Here is a 16985-nt window from a genome sequence, read left to right as displayed (position 1 = left end):
AATTTAGTTCTGGCACAGGCAGAGTGTTTTACAAATGTGACTGAGCATTCCCATCACCTCCAACCAAAAAAAATCGCTATTATTTTTTTATATTAATTTTGAGTGTCTTGACTAGAGACCATTCAATTATAAATCTAGGATAATTGAGGGGTGATGCACACCATAATGTATTATTGTCTTCAGTTAATAGGAGGTTTCAGTTGTGAAGTCAGTCTTCATGGCAGGGAGCTAAGGAGTTTAACAGGCTATTAATTTTTAACGACACATGAGAGAGCATCCTAATCTATGTATGATCATTCAGCCCTGCTACCTATAGTTGCACATTTTTAAACTGTTCAACCATAGTGCAAAACAGATTCCTATTAGTTTAAGTTTCTGATGTTTCTGCTGAAATGTATTTGTTGTCCTCTTTAATCAACAAAATATTCTGAACAACCTTTAACAGTGTTAGATCTTCTTAAAATTTAGACATTTCTAAAAGTACTTTTTATGTTGTTGATACATATGAAAATTGAATTTTCAACAACTTGGTTTAAGGTAAGAGCCTAAACATAAGTGACATAAGTTTGAATTGTGTGTGTTGATAGTGAAGTATGTGTCGGCAGAGCTGGGCATCTATATAATTTGTTGCTCATTCCCTCATTTGCCATTCTCTTCCTGAGCCAGTTATTGAATAACACACACGTATGTGTGTGCGCTTGTGCGTGTATGTCTACATATAATTCTGCTGTGAGGTCTCTTTCTGCACAAAATTTTGGACATTAATATGGTGTAAAAAGAAATATTGGAGTTGATCATGGGCATCTTTACTGCCATTACTTTCCAAAATGTTCTTATATAAAGAATTCACAGAGATGAAAAATGCAGATTAAAATTACAGCTTTTTTTTTTTCAAATGGCCAACTGGACATTCTTAGCTTTCTGTGCTAAGTAGGAAGATCTGCTTTGGTAAATGTCTACATTTTTCTTTTTCTTTCCCATCTGCATTTAATCATTTTTTTTTCTGTTATCCATGGAACTATTAACAATCTTCTCAGAATCTTTGAATACATTGAAAATGTTCATGGTTCAGTACTGTGTGTATCCATTCTTGAGGTGCAGTCTTTCAAATACTTAAAATAAATTGCAGAAGCTACCCTCAACAAATTATAGTTTTGACCAGCCTTTAAATGGCTGGTAAATCCCAAAATTTTGTGCCACTGTTTAGGCAGTGCTAAAAGTAACAGAGAAAGATCTACCAGGATTGTTACAGCACCAGCATCTGAATCATGGAATGATCTTTAACAGCAAAGAGAAACTTCCAAAGTCTTGTTGTCTTCCTTCCCTGCACTCCAGTTCATTTTGACACTTGCAGGATTGTATTCTCAAGTATGCAGAAAATGCAGCCATGTCCTTTTATATACAGCACTACGCTATTTTATTTCATCAGCAACTGCATTCTCTCAGTGACCTGTTGCCTAAAAGGCCAATTTTAAAAGGAAAAAAGAAAAGAATCCTATGTAGTTTTGTGGTTTAAACGGAGGACTATCAGAGTGCAAGGGTCTTTGTGTATTAGTACATACTGAGTGTTCCTTCCAGGTAGCTAACAATGGCACCTTTTAAAAACCGAAATCATAATCTCCCCCCCCCCAAAAAAAAAAATCTGAAGTGCATGCTTTCAAGAACCAAGTGTTACATTGATTTTTAATCATGCTCAAAATGTTATAGATGAAGAATTGGAAAGGCTTGTGAATATTGAAAATATTTGTTTTCTATTGCCAATAGTCAACAGCATAATGAAATTCCTTAACTACTTCTCTTTAACTTCGCCTGAAGAAAGCGCAGTATGTTGCTAAATCTCTTTTCACTGGCACTGCCGAGAAACAACTTTAATCCTTGTTAGAAAATTGCCGAGTCTGTGGCTGACAAAGAGCTCATGCTTGTTCTATTGTTAGCGCTCCCAGGCCCTGAGAGCAGAGCCCTTTACAGCTGCGTGGATCCAGCCTGGCTCAGCTGTACTATTTAGGAGAGGAGGGTTTGTCAATTTCTATTGACAATGGAGAGAGTTTTTCAGTGCCTGTAGCAGTGCTGGACGCAGTTGGGGATCAATGCCAGCCATTCAAGCTGCACCCTCTTTCATTGCTTTGGTTTGTTAATTCAAGACTAAAGGTCCACTGAGGGGGTTTAGAGGTGTTTAAGAAAGCTGATGAACTGAAAGCGTTTATGGCCCTGGTGTGGCAATTTCCATAGTCGGTGGCAACTATTGGCGCGGAGGGAGCTGTGTCCTTGTTGACCCTCTTGTTATTAAAAATGCACAAGTGCAGCGCTTCTCAATATTTCAACACTCTTTCATTGTCGATACCACCTTCTGAGCCCTTCAGCTTGTTACTTGCTCTAAAGATCTTCTTAGATTGGGTTTGAAAACTTCACCTTAAACACTAGATTAGACTGATGTTCTGTTTTCCGTGCTCCTGTTGATTTGTTGAACCTTCCAGGGCTGGAAAGCAAGTAGCAGCTTGATGGGGAGACAGGCTGTTAATATGATTTACCAGTCTACAGTCATGCACAATAAGTGTGAATAAATACAGGGGTCTTACAGAGTCAACCCTAGCCTTTCCTCCCTCTCCCCCTTTTTTTTTGTACATCAAAGAGATATTTCAAGGGAAAATGAAGTGAGTAATACATGCCCTTACAGGAGCCGGGTGAACTATGAATGAGGAGGCGGCGGGGAGGGGAGAACAAATTTTCTTTTAAAATGGTTGGCTGCTGTCGTGCACTGGTGTGAAAAATATATACAATATACACTTTCTGTTTTATTTCTGTGCAGACCACAGCAGGAAAAAAATAATGCTTTAAGGCTGACGTTTTCATTTTTCTCCACAAGTATAGGAGAATGTGATTTTGTTTTAGGGGCAGACTTTTGGAAAGTATAATGTTGCTGTTATTTTTTAATTTAAGAACTTTGAAATCCAGCAGACTTTGAAATCCAGGAGCCAAAATCCATTAATGCTCCACAATCTTAATAGTGCAGTCCTAAGTAGAGTTATACTCTTCTAAGTGCTCAGAAGAGTCTAACACTGCTAAAGACTGTCTTTCAGACCACTTGCAACTATGGGTTGAGCCTAATATTGGTACTGCTCATCAGTCTTGGTGAATATCTTGATGATGGGATCTCATTTGGTAGTCAGGGTTAAATAGGTAGATCACTGCAGTTGACTAGCTTTTTGTACTGTCCTTAACGTTTCTAATGGTGTTAAAGCAAGAGTTAAACTTCAAGCAAACTGCTTGGATAATCATAAATTATTAATAGCATGAATAATAATAAACATTAAAAATAATAGCATTGGAATTATTGTACAATTTAAGTGGGCTTCATGTGGACCCTTTGCAAGAACCTTCAAAAGGAATGGTGCTTGCACAACAAGGTTGCACCCAGGATGGGTAAGGTATTTCCGCAGGACTTCTCTGTCATTTTCATGGGCTATTGGCTTTTACCTTAGCTCTTTTAGACCATAAAAATCAGCTTTTCTTCTTAGCACGTCAAAAAATAAGTTTCAGATGTTTGTTTTGGATGCATAACCATGTCTCCTTTGAAATGCCAAGGTCACAGAGATGGTCATATTCTTATTTTCCTGGAAGTTTTATGTGACCCAGGTAGGAGGGAAACTAGTCCTCCTTAAATGCTTTTACCCAAATTTTGACTAGTGCTTTGGCTTTGAAACAGAAATGTATTGTTACTGTACAGTAACAAGTACTTTACATACTACTGAGTACTGCAGAAATAGCATGTAAAACAGAAGTAGACTCTTAAAAGTGGTGCTAGTGGTTTGTAATGCTCAGAAGCTTCCCAAACACCACTTTGGTACGTGGGACTATGGACCATATATGAGATTTAAATTTAAACTATGCAGCCTATCAGTTTATCTTGCCTAGTACTGCATGTTTTGTTTTGTGTTTAGCATTTTTTTAAAGTCTGGAAATCTAACTCCAGCCCCAGTCTTGAGTTGCATTTCTGGACACACACGGCACTTGTGTGTTGGAGGAGTGTCTTGGACCAGGGTTCTGTTCTCAATTAGCCTGTTACAGCCCCATTAATTTTCTTTCAGAAGACAAGGAATCACCATACTTGTCACACTAACTGCAGTTTGCTCATTTGTGCCCGCGGCACCACTCCTGCACTCTACTAATTGTTTTAAATTCAACCCTCTTTGCATAACTAATCAGCAGCCCACACCATAGGATTTTTTCTCTCTCTTATAGAATGACATCGTGTTTTCCACAGATATTCAAGTACTAGATCACAGTTGCATAACTCTGAGGTTAATTCTTGTAAAAACCTGATTGATAAGAGAACAGATTGGCCATATCCTATTGCATGTAACAATGAATAGGTACAAAAGAACAATTGGCAGCTAAGAGAATTATTAGATGAATGAATTTATCAATGCAAGTGAATTCACTCAAGTGCCATCTGTTAAATTACATGACACTCTTTCCTGCGGTGGCTGACAGCATTCATTTGAATGCCACCTGTTATGCTTGGATTATGAATTAAAATTGGTTTAATAATTTTTATATCTTAAGATTAACATCTTCCACATACATGTGTGTCTTTTTAATGCTGCCTCTTTTTTTGCCAGGATTAGTCTTTGAAAATCATGTCAGAAACAGATAGACCTAATTTGAATCCAGTACAGGTCCATGCAATACAAATGCTGTCTTTGTAGACTGTAAAATATGTTTTTGAATGTCTTTATTTAGAAATTATGGTTCTCGCATGTCCTTGAGGAAAGTATTCATACGTAGACAAAGGCTGCAATGAGACAATTCCTTGCCCGGAAACTCTGCTAAAATTAATATGACTGAGGACAAACCAGGGACAATGTGTTGGAGTTCTTTGACTGGTATATTAGACATGTTTGGCCCCACAGCAACCATGGGACAGAGACAAATGCAGACTGGGGCTGCTGCACTTGGCAAGATAAGGTTAACCTTTTCCCCTTATGCTGTGCTCTAATCAGAAATGACCTTCACCAAGCTTCTAGGAGTTGAGATATAAGGAAAAGACAAGTTCTTTCCTCCCACCGTGGGAATTAGTGCAGTCTGGGATAACATTTCCAATCAGGAAATCATGTGGTTGGAAGAATTGTTAAGCTCCTGCCTTATTCCCCAGTTTCATGGCCCCAGTTTTTAGTGGCTAATTTTTAAGGGCCAAATAATGCATCTGAAACTTCAGCATCCCATGTGGTTTGGCTGTAAGAACATGCTGCTGTCCTCTGAATTCAACCTGCTGGGCGAGAATAAAATCACAATTATGCTCTAGTTCATCTGTGGAACATATTATTTTGCCATATTTTCAAGTTAGGGCACACAATAGCAGGTTTTTGTACCATGGCACTGCATAAAAGAACACTGGAACATTAGCAAGAGAACGGGATATGATGCCCCAGCCACTCAACATCTTCCTGATTGTCCTCTCTTCATGGAACACTGCTGCTATGTCTGGGGAGGTGCTGTGATAATAAACCTCCCATTGGCACTCAACTGAGACTGACCTGAAAATGAAGGAAGATTGGCAAAATGAAAGGTATCCCTGAGGCACCTGGAAACAGACCCAAGAGATTCCACTGGGCCAGTCACTCTGTTGGACTGTCATAGTGCACTGCTTTAAGATCAAAGGTGATTACTGCTCCCAGCCATTTCTCCTGGGAATCTGTACCAGAAATTAAATCTGGGACCATTTATTTATGAGACCTGTGGGTCTTTTAAACTGTATTTATTAATTTTACATAAAACATTTATGCCCTGTCTTATCAGCAATACTCTTGAAATGAGAGGGGTCCTTTATTTCTGGGAGATGGCTCCCAGAATATCACACATGAGAAAAAGAGAGGCACCAGTTCATTGGCTGGGCGACTTTCAGGGCTCCGTCATATTAACATTTGTTGGTTCCTGGGGGTTATGGTACAGAATAAGTGGGTGTTCCAGTCCCTTTGCCTTGCTTTTTAAACATTGTTTATTTTTATTTTCAATCCACCTTTCTTACTGAGAATCAAGGTGGATTATACAGTGTAAGTCAATGAAATCAGTAGGATAAGACATCTAATAAGCAATGTAATAGGACTAAGATTACAGAAACTTGAAACTAAGCATAAATATTAAAAATATGGTAAACGATGCAGAAAATAGTAGTACCTGAGCAAAAAATGCAGTGAGAGTAAGATTATATATACAGCAAGAGGTAATGCATAGTATGCCCAGTATGTAGTCCACGGTCTGGTTCCTTTTGTTAAAGCATCTTCCCAACCCATTAGCCCTATTACCTTCATAAAAATGTCCTCAGTTCTGTTTTACATCATCTGCAGAATTTCAGAAAAGTGAGAAGTTTCCTGACCTTTCCAGGCAGGTGATTCCACAAGGTAGCAAATACAACAGCACAATTACAAGTGGTTGATTATGCCCTTTTGCAGGATATCATATTCAGACAAAATTATAGTTGGCAATACTCCTGAAAGAGACCACATTAGTGGGACCACATTTATCTTACTCGGGAATGGAATTTTCACCTACCTCTACTTTGAATAGCTATTTCTCCCACAGCCAGTACCAACTATCAGTAATATATAGTGTGAGCTTGCAGTTATGTCTGATACTCCTTTTCTTTGTGCCCCCCCCCCCTGCAAAAATGCTTGTTTCTACTGGACAGTCACAAATGGCAACAAGTTTGGTGTGATTACATACATTCTGTATATAGTTACCACTATGCAGATAACATTCAGCTCTATCTTGCTATTCCAGCTGATCCCAGGAAGGCAATAGAACCCCTGAACCAATGCACAGCAGTTGGATGTGAAGGGTGTTTTGGGGGGAGATGCGAGGGGGATGAGATGTTTTTATGCTGACATTGACCTTACTAGACTGGCTGTTTCCTGTGTTGTTCATAAACTGCTGTGTCTGTGTTTGCACTGCTAGGGATTTTGCATCTGTGTTTGAGGGGAACCCTGGATCTTATGGCTGTAGGCATCAGTTTCTGCATTCCTAACTGCTGGACCACTGAAGGCTTTTCATGGGGGTGTACTGTAAAACTCTTCTTGGTAACTTGCTCATGCACCATATGGGTAAAGGTGCTGGTAGGTTTTACTGTATCGTAATAGCAATCATGCTATCCTGTGTTCTCATTGGAATCACCTATGGATCAATAGTTAGAGTCAATTCATGTGTTTAAAAGTCCACAAAGACTTTGGATCAAATATGTTTTGGAAGTTCTCCTTACATATAAGTTCCCCTTAAGTATATGTGGTCCCTGTTTCGATCAGGACTATAGTGTGTGAGGAGAGGGGAGTTAAGCTGCCCCTACTATGCAAAGTTGCCAGGCCCCTCACTGAGAGCATGGATCCCCCATTCCCAGCAGGTGCTCCCTGCCACCACTCAGGGAGAGGGGAAATGGGATCAATATGGGAGGGACATCAGCATTGTCCCAATGAGCCATGTACCCAGAAGTGATGTCAGTGCATCACTGGATGATGTTCTGGCATTTGGGCAAAACTTTGATTAAACCATACAATTTTGTCAGAAAGTCCTTGGTGTTGCACTGATGTCATGATGCACACAAGAAGTGATGTCAGCGTTTTGCCAGCAAGGGTCCTCACAACCCAGTTGCCATGCAAGACCCTGGCAACTGCTATTTGCTCTCTTACAGCAATGAGTCTAGTATTGGAGAAGCCAATACTTCGGTTACATCCCTGGGTCTGTTTCAGTTCAAGAAAAGGTCTGGGGTGGGGGAGGCTTAAGTCTGCTGTCTCTGCATGTCATGGTCCCTGTCCAGATTGAGCCCATACATGACTGGTAACAAATCTGAGATTTTAGCATTAAAACCTGTTTAGTATTAAATATGGGATTCTTAAGCATTCATCACAGCATCAGTTCTATTATAAAATATATCTTATACCAACACCAACTAATATTTAGGATATCTTTAAGCAGAGTAGCTTCCTGTTCACATGACTGGTGTTTCTGCTTCTTCACACACTGACACACATACATACCCCTGTGAGTAATAAATACACACTACCACACCCATCAAAAATATACTTACGGATATGAACATTTTTGTATCTTAATAGTTGCCTGCTACTGCTGAGATGAGATGTGTTTGCTCTGTTATAAATTATACATGTATGTCTGTACTACAAAATATACACATAAAGAACAATGTGGATGAGTTCCCTTGGGATTGAATCCCCATGAACACCCCCAATACAAGCTGAACAAGTAGCTGTTGTGTAATTCTCATTCATTTCTTTAGGTCTTCCACAAGAAGCATTCTGGAGGATCATACACTTTGTCAATAGATTGTTTTAGTTACAGATGCTTAAGCATGTGTCATTTAAAATGTGGTGGTATTGCCAGGCCAGCCCAACCATAGACTGGCAAATCTGGCAGTGCCAAAATTCCAGTGGCATCTGCTTCAGCTAAGTAAATGCATGAAAAGAGCTGATGCCTGTACATCTGGAAGAGATGCTCATTACCCTTGTAGACCAACCTCTCTTGTATGACTCTTATCATCATTGGAGTCTTTGCACTGTGTCCCATTATTCCAGCCTTGTTCCACTTTCACTGGCTTCCATTCTGATTCCAGACTCACCACAAGGTGCTGTTATTGACTATGAAAGCCTTATATGGCTTGGGAGCTGCTTGCTTCAGATGCCCCCTCATCTGAGGCTAGACCGGGTGATAACTTGGGAAAAAACTTCTCCTTCATGGCACCAAAATTAAAGCATCCCCTTCCAATGGAGATTTATTTATCCCTTCACACATTGTCTTCCACTGGCAGGTGAAGACTTCCCTGTTACAGGAAGACCTGCTGATTTTATATTCAGAAATACAATTATATATATCATTTTAAAAAGTTGATGTTAATGTCTGGTTTGACTGTTCATTGCCTTGAGTCCCTTATTTTACTTTATTTTGGTTATTTATCTACCCTTCTCACTGAGACTCAAGTGGACAGGGTAGAAAGGTGACATGTTTTAAATAAAATTACTTCCCAAAAAATGGATGACTGCAAGAAACAGGGCTTTTTTGTGGTGGCACCTAATCTATAAAACTCCCTCTATGAATCCTTTCACCTGACGCCTGTTCTTTCAAGGTTTAGGTGCTGGATGAAGACAGTTTTATTTTCCTAGGTTGATAGGGAATGTTTCAGCAGACTCTATTTCTTTTCCCTGATGTGACTGGAGGTTTGATTAATGTTATTATATTATTATAACAGTTCCCATTTCTGTGAACCGCCTTGAGAAAACTATGCTGGCTGTGGTATATTGCTTGTTTGCATGTCCTGGCTGTATTCTGAATGCCATTCACAGATTCTTGACTCCCTGGCTGTGCGGGCTTTCTTTTGGCCTTATTTCTACATCTCTTCCTATTGTAAAGGAAGAGGAAATTACATTAGAAAGAAGCCTCCCTGTGGCTCTGCAAGGCTAAGGCATAAATTCTGTCTGAGTGTAATCTTGCTCTTACAATGAAACAAAAGCTCCTCCTTTTTATAGTTAGATTATAGGACCTCTGTTTGCTAATTAAGAAAGAGAAATGACCAGGATGGGATTGGGAGGGGGGGGGGTCATCAATTTAGACTCTGGGAATGATAAAAGCCAGTGACAGAGGATGATTCATTTTTAACTACCTTAGTGTTTTAGATTGAACCAGCAAACAAGAAAATGCCTTGTCCTAATCTGAAATGTCTGCCTTGATTTCTCTCTTTATGTCCTGTGCCTTTCATCTAATGAAGGAGCAGCGGACGCATTGGATAGTCTCTGCTAGGAGCATGGGCTCTTAGCCTCCAAAGTGTCACCTCCAGCCCCTCCAAGCCAGTTCAGGAGGGGGTCATTTAAGCTTGAGAAGTGCCTTCTCTCACCCTTGGGTTATCACCTCCCATCTTCTTTTCTTTAGCTGAGCACTAACCCCCACTCCCAATCCAGTTCAGAAACAAATTTGGCTTCTCCTCCTTTCTCCTAGACATACCATAGATACCTCTGTTCTCCAGGACAGACAGGGCAGCTGTAGTTCTGCCTTAGTCCAGCATATATATGATGTTAACATGTTTTACTTAGGCAAGAGTGTATCTCAGAAAAGCTCCGGGATTTAGTAGCAATCTACCTGTGGAAGGAATTATTTCCTCCATCCCATATTTGGTAAAGAATCCACCTGCCCTTCTTCCCTCCCCACTTTTTTTCATATTCATAGGTGTGAACACCTAACACCGCAATGAATTGTGTTTCATCATCAAATGTTCTATTCTTATGTTAAATTTCATTTCCATTTTTCCTAAGAAAAACTTATAGTTTCGCAAGGGTTCTCTCTTCCTACTTCTGTTATTTCATGTAAGTGTGTAATACCCTCCCCTTTTCTGCCCACAGATAGCAAAGTGTGAAACACTTTTTTGCATGAATATAGCACAGCTCAAAGAACGAGCAGTTATTGCTAATGCTAATTCATGTGAAGACCAGTTCAGGTCAAGTTAGCTTATTTCTTAGCAACAACACATGCAATTTTGCTAACAGGAATTATAGCACTTCTTGACTTCAAGTGCTGATTTCCTGTCATTTCAAAGTGTGCCATTCTTTTTCGTTACCAATCTGCTAAATGAATAACAATGGACTTTTCTCCCCCACCCCCACCCCCTTCCTTTTTCAGCAATGGTACAGCAGCTCCATGAAAGTCATATGCATGTGGCTGGCTGACAGGCTAGACCTCCAGCTTCATATTTACCAGCTGAAAACACTCATCAAAATAGTGAAGGTAAATTACATTACATTTGGATTGCACAGTTACATTGCAAACATCAACAGCCGAAATGTTACTCTCTTAACATTCAGGTCTCCCTGTGATTAGAAAAAAGAAAAACTGTTGCTGCAACACAAGGCAGGGAGTACAGACAACAGTACTTTTCCAGAGCAACAGGAAAGGATCAGACTTTTGAGTTACCATCCTTGACTTAGGCAGACATAATGCTTAACCATAGGTGAGTGGTTTGTCACCTTAACAGTAGTTGCAAAGTTGCCCAGTGAAATTATGGTCTAACTTGTGAAACTAAACCTTCCGAGAGGTTGTGCATATAGAGTAAAAGTAAAACCTTAAAACCAGAAAGACCTTAAGGGCATCCTTTTGTCATCATTCAATCATTGCACCTGTTAACACTTAGCATGTTAAGTCAACCCATAATTGCAGTGAGCCATCTCAGGTCTCCTGGCAAAATATCTTTTCTGGCTCCATCTAGATCTGACACAAACACCATATTTTTAAAAATTCTGGTCTAATTCTTTGGATCTCAAAGGTTAACGAGGGCTCCCAGAACCACGCCTGCCTGCCTAAACTCCTCCCACCAGTTTTTTTTTTTTGGGGGGGGGGAATTACTGGTGATTAATTCACAACCTGGTTTGTGGCCATGATTTAATTATTTAGATCATAGCAGTTAACCATGGTTGGGGAAAGCAAACCCTGGTTAACCATTATGTCTGCTTAGAAGCTGAGAAATTAATACAGTTTTAGTAGTGTGAAGTAGACATTAGAGCTAGCTAATCAGCTGTTGACTTGCTGCTCTATTTCAGTGTCAACTTTTCCTCAGCCCTTAGCAGGCCTGTTTTCCTTTGATTCAGCACAAAAACAAACATATTCTCATACTGCATTCTAATCATGAGCATCATCTGTATTTATACAATAGTTTTTCCCCAAGGGCTCAAAACACTTCCCATATATTATTTCAGTAATCTATGCAATAATCTGTGTAAGGTAAAATAATATTATGAACTCTTTGTGGAGAAACTATAAGCAGGTAGTTGTCCTGTAAATTCATGTCTAAAATAGGATTAGATCCTATGCTATTGGTCTTCATGATGAGTAAACTGTCCAAAGAATCTACTGACATAAACATAGTGAAAAATGTATGTCCCACTCCTCAAACCAAATCCTCTCTGAGTAGCTCACAACATTAAAAAACAATAAACTATAAACCCACCTGGAGAAATAATCCAAAACAATACAACAGTACTAAGAACTAATTTAAAAACAGCCCTCCAAAATCATGTAATAAGCATACAAGTGAAGCAGCTAAACTGAACATAAACAGGGCGATTTCCCGCTGGCGATTAATCCTGGGATAGTCACACAAAATATCCAGGTTTCCTCGCGATCTCCCCACTGCTGAACCACAGAGCACAGATCAGTCCTGTTTCTGGCGCTCCCCCTCCCCCCACTTAATCACGAGATTTTCCTGGACCTGCTTTTATATGCACCTGGGGGGGGGGGGGCACTCCAATGGGAGCTAATAGGAGATGGAGGCTACACATTTGAGGGTCCATAACTTTGGCTCCCATGAACCAAACTTCACCAAACCTGGGTGGTGTCATCAGGAGGGTCTCCTAAAGATACTCTGAAATTTTGGTGCTGCTAGCTTAACAATTGCACCCCTGACAGCAGGCACCCATCCCCCAGGGGCAGGCCTAGACGTCTTCACTAGAAACATGCTGCAGTGAGGATGTTGAAACCTGGATGAAAAGGTGCCGATTCTTTTGGAACTTGGTTGTATCTAGATTAAATTTTCAGTGGGAATTCGGCCAGAGTAGCAGAGCCAAAAACCAATTCAACAAAGTAATTTCAATAAATTTAGCAGTAAAGCCACTGATAAGACCACTAAATGAACATCAACCCATTCATCCAAAAAAAGTTAGGCAAGCAAGAACTTGTCAAAAACTCATCCTTAAGTCTGGTACTAAGGCAAGAATGGGAAGGAGGGCATTCTACAGTTGTTCTGCCACAACTCGAGGCCATATTTCTTGTTTCTTCTGTAACAGAAACAAAAGCAAGATCTACAATAAAATAAGAGACAAGCAGGAATGGCTGAAGCTAAACCATACATTAGTGAACTTTTGTATATGCAGTGCTGAATTATTTAGAATAGGGTGCCTTCAGCAATAATCCACAACTGAAGTACATAGCAAAATCTGAAGCAGCATACGAGACAAATTGTACATGCTTCTAACGTGACCCTTGAGACCAATAAACTGCAGTAGAGAAACCAAAAATTAATAGGTGATTGGTGGTTGAAGGCCTATCTGCATCAGCTGAGCTATTTATTTGGTTCAGTACATAAATGAAGATTGACAGGAGTTGATTTTTGTTTCAGAAAATCTGATTCCACTGCTCCAAGATCGGTTGAATGTCCAAGAGCCATTGATAGTGCCTGTATATGGAGTCAGGAGATTTAAATAGCATCTTTCATTTTAAATTTTTTTTAAAAAACTTAGTTAGCCTTGTTATGTCTCAATCATCAGGCGAGCAGCAAGGTAAAAAAACAAGGTTTATTGACACGAATGGCTTCCACAGTAATACATTAGGCAGAAAGGGAGAAACTACGCATACACTCACTTAAATATCACGCTCTAATGTTCCCCACAGCTACAGAAACCTCAATAGTTCAATACACAATAAGCCTAGAAAGGTTCTTAATTTTACAAGAAAAAAATAGTCTGTAGAACAAACAGGAAGAGTTTAAACTAATCAGCTAGATTACTGTGTTCACTTAAAAGAGTGTATAATTTAAATCAAATGGAAGCAATTTTTGAGATTTACATTCCTGAAGATGCCACTGCACATGCAAGCCACAATTCAGCACACTTTGGCTCAGCATACCTTAGGGAGTTTATAGTAGCATGCTGAGTAGCAAGCTGAGCCCTCATCAGAATACTTAGATTATCTTCTAATGAAGCTGGGCTGGTCATGAAAATATCACTTCAACGAGAAGAGAAACAGTAGCTAACTATGGATAAATTTCATGTGAAGTATCCAGGCTTTTTACTTCGGAAACATATAAAGCGCTAAATAGTTAAATGCAAAAGAGAACAGCAATGGTTTTAAGCAAAAGAGAACAGCAATGGGTTATTCAAGAAGAGAGCCTCTCTCTTTTTATTCCACGGGTCAAGCAAGAAAATTAAAGTCTGTAAATGTGAAGTTTCCCAGCTTAACACCTCAAGAAAGTTTTCCTTTTACTACACTAACACCACACACCACTGCCATTAAATGAATCAGGGCCCAGGTATTTGGAGTTGGGGAAGTTACCTGTATAGAAACGTAGCCAATTCTGAACTCTGACTAGGGCAGTGAAGCAAATTATTGTAGCCATTCCAGGTAAATAGGTGAGTTGCAGGCATCGAGAGGAATGAAAAAGCTTCCTTAAACCATACAGACAATTAAAGAATTGTTTATTGAGTTCAAAAGCCTGTCCCAAATGTACAAGCTACTTAATGAAGATTTCATACTTTTCTTTAGATAATATGTGAAAAAACCATTTGAAAAACTTTTCTTCCATGTTTTATATAATGCAGCTGTTTATGCAGTGTTAATGAATCTGTGCTCATGCACTTACGCACACACACCATGAGAGTTACTACAATAGAACGCTGGGATGCTATCCAAAGAATTGATCTTCACCTTTGGACACCCTTCTGTTTAAATTATCCGTCTCAAAAAGCCAACTCCTGGATGTTCTAGGGCTGGCAACCATTTCTCAGTCTTTGCACCAAGTGGGTCTCCTTGGTCTTAGCCAACTACTTTGTACTTGTGGCTTTTCCGGGCTGTGTGGCCGTGGTCTGGTGGATCTTGTTCCTAACGTTTCGCCTGCATCTGTGGCTGGCATCTTCAGAGGTGTATCACAAAGGGAAGTCTGTCACACACTGTGTGGACACCTCTGAAGTGATACACCTCTGAAGATGCCAGCCACAGATGCAGTTGAAATGTTAGGAACAAGATCCACCAGACCACGGCCACACAGCCTGGAAAACCCACCAGAACCACTTGAATCCAGCCATGAAAGCCTTCAACAATACTTTGTACTTGTATCTGCAGCAGGAAAGGCATGGCTCACTGGTCAAGCATACGCTTTTAGGCCTACTGTTTCAGTCTTGCCCATTTACAGTTAAGAGTTTGCAAGGAAAGGGCTTGTGAAGGTCTGCCCTGAGATCTTGGAGAATGGCTACCTGTCAGAAGTAGATAGTTCTGGCCTAGCTGGACCAAAGGTCTGAGGAAGCATCTGCTTCTATCACACTATTCCCTTTCCATTCCACTGCATTCCTTGCACACATAATAGTCTCAGGTTGTCACTCCATTTGTCTCTTTAATTGGGCTAAAGATTTCTGGAGGAGCAATAGACAGGTGGGAAAGAGGACTTACATTGAAAACATTTTCTTGTTGCTGCAGAAGACCTATCGAGACTTCAGACTGCAAGGTGTGCTGGAAGGAACTCTGAACAGCAAAACTTACAACACTGTCCACAGCCGTCTGACAGTAGAGGAGGCCACAGTCTCAGTGTCTGATGGGAGTGGACTTCAGGGCATCACGATGAAGGATAGTGATGAAGAAGAAGGCTGATTTGTGTGCGTGTTATGAGGTGTTTTTGCTTTGTAATTCATTCCTGCATTTTGCATTCATGGTTTTGCCTTAACAATTCAAGGTACCATGAAAAATGTAATTCATCCCATTCAAAGGACTGAGCAAATGGTCCCTGATAGATAGGATGGAATTGGAGGGAGGAAAGAAGTTAATGCCAAGGATTTTGTGAAAACAATACGGAGGTTACATATTTTTCTATGTAGCTTTTGCTTTGCGCTGTTAAAATGCCAGTTTGGTGCCTGTCTTCCATTTGTACTTCAGTTCCTTTCTGTTTGTCATGTTGCAGTTGCTTCCTGTAACTTCACTGAAGAGTGGGCATGCTCTGTGCAAAAACAGAACTTTGTGCATCACACATAACACTACAGGCAATCATTCTGGGAAACTCTTCAGTGCCATTGTTCCAAACAAACATTATGTCACTTGCAAGGATTACAGTCCTACCCGTATTTTTCATGGTTCATTACTATTTGCATTTTTTCCATGTTTATTATTACGTGAAGTGCATTTAAGAAATCTAGTGCTTTGATCTTTCCAAATATAATGGCAGGAGAACCTCAAGAATTACCAGTTAAATAGGCACAAATGAAATTCCAAGTGTTATATCTTCATTTTCCTTGCAAATATAAAGATTTCTTGTCTTGTTGGATGTGAGGAAGCTTGCCATTGGTATTTTTATGTCTCTGTGGAAACCTGCAGGCAATAAGACAATTCTTTTTTTTTCTTTTGGGTCACAACCACTTCTGTATCTAACCCACATTTGTAAAAAGATTCTAAAATTAAAAGATGTTTGCAATATTTCAAATCACTTGACTCTGTGTTTTGTTTTTTGTTAAAAACAACTTGTCCTGAAACTTCCTGCAAATGTATAAACAGTTTTATATGAGAGAATTATTTGGAATGTCTCATAACTTTTTAAATTTTAAAGAACATAAGATCAATTAATTCTAACATAAAATGGAAAGCATTTGACAAACAATATATTGTGTTCTCAATTTTTTCCCTGCTAAAAATTGTTCATTACTTTTAAAATATTTTACATAAAGTGTATCCATCTGTGCAAATGGGTGACAACTTGAATTGACTCCAAAGGGATCTAGAAGAAAGAAAGGGGAGGCAGATTAGTTAGGTTCCTATTGACCCTAAATGTCTGGTCTTAATTTAGCAATGAGGTGTTTTACTCCAATGAATTCCTTGAACTCAGAATCTCTATAGCTTATGTGACCGTCCTTTGCAAAGACAGGTCTGGCAACTTCACAGCTGTACTACAAGAACAAAGACTTCAAGAACGGAAAAGTAGCGGGCATTGAAGAGGATTTTTTAAAGAATTCAAGTAAATTGTGCAGAACAAGGAAAGACAAGTTACACTTTGGCCTAGAAGTGGCAATTACTCCTCATTCACCAGAAACTCAACTGGAACTTTTCTTTTTTAATGAGAAGGGCAAATAAAATATTCTGTCACCTTTTAGATTATTTTCACAAATAGAGAAAGGAGGGTAGAAAATTTGTTCAGGTCCAGTTTGGGCTGATCTGATCTCCCATCTGAAATTACTGTCACCGTTCCCAAA

The 16985-nt window shown here is 39.6% G+C and overlaps 1 protein-coding gene across 1 annotated transcript in view; it reads left to right on the top strand.

Moving 5' to 3' along the window:
* Positions 1-16222, top strand: part of CADPS2 (calcium dependent secretion activator 2) — a gene marked incomplete at its 5' end in the record, with an annotated part of 402437 nt that extends 386215 nt beyond the window's left edge. Inside the window, 2 exon segments of the mRNA XM_048501584.1 lie at positions 10672-10776; positions 15229-16222. Coding sequence (XP_048357541.1) covers positions 10672-10776; positions 15229-15399 — 276 coding nt within the window.
* Positions 16223-16985: the final 763 nt, after the last annotated feature.

The sequence above is a fragment of the Sphaerodactylus townsendi genome, linkage group LG06, assembly GCF_021028975.2.
Source record: "Sphaerodactylus townsendi isolate TG3544 linkage group LG06, MPM_Stown_v2.3, whole genome shotgun sequence".
NCBI classification, from domain to species: domain Eukaryota; kingdom Metazoa; phylum Chordata; class Lepidosauria; order Squamata; family Sphaerodactylidae; genus Sphaerodactylus; species Sphaerodactylus townsendi.
This window is presented reverse-complemented; position numbering and strand designations above follow the sequence as displayed.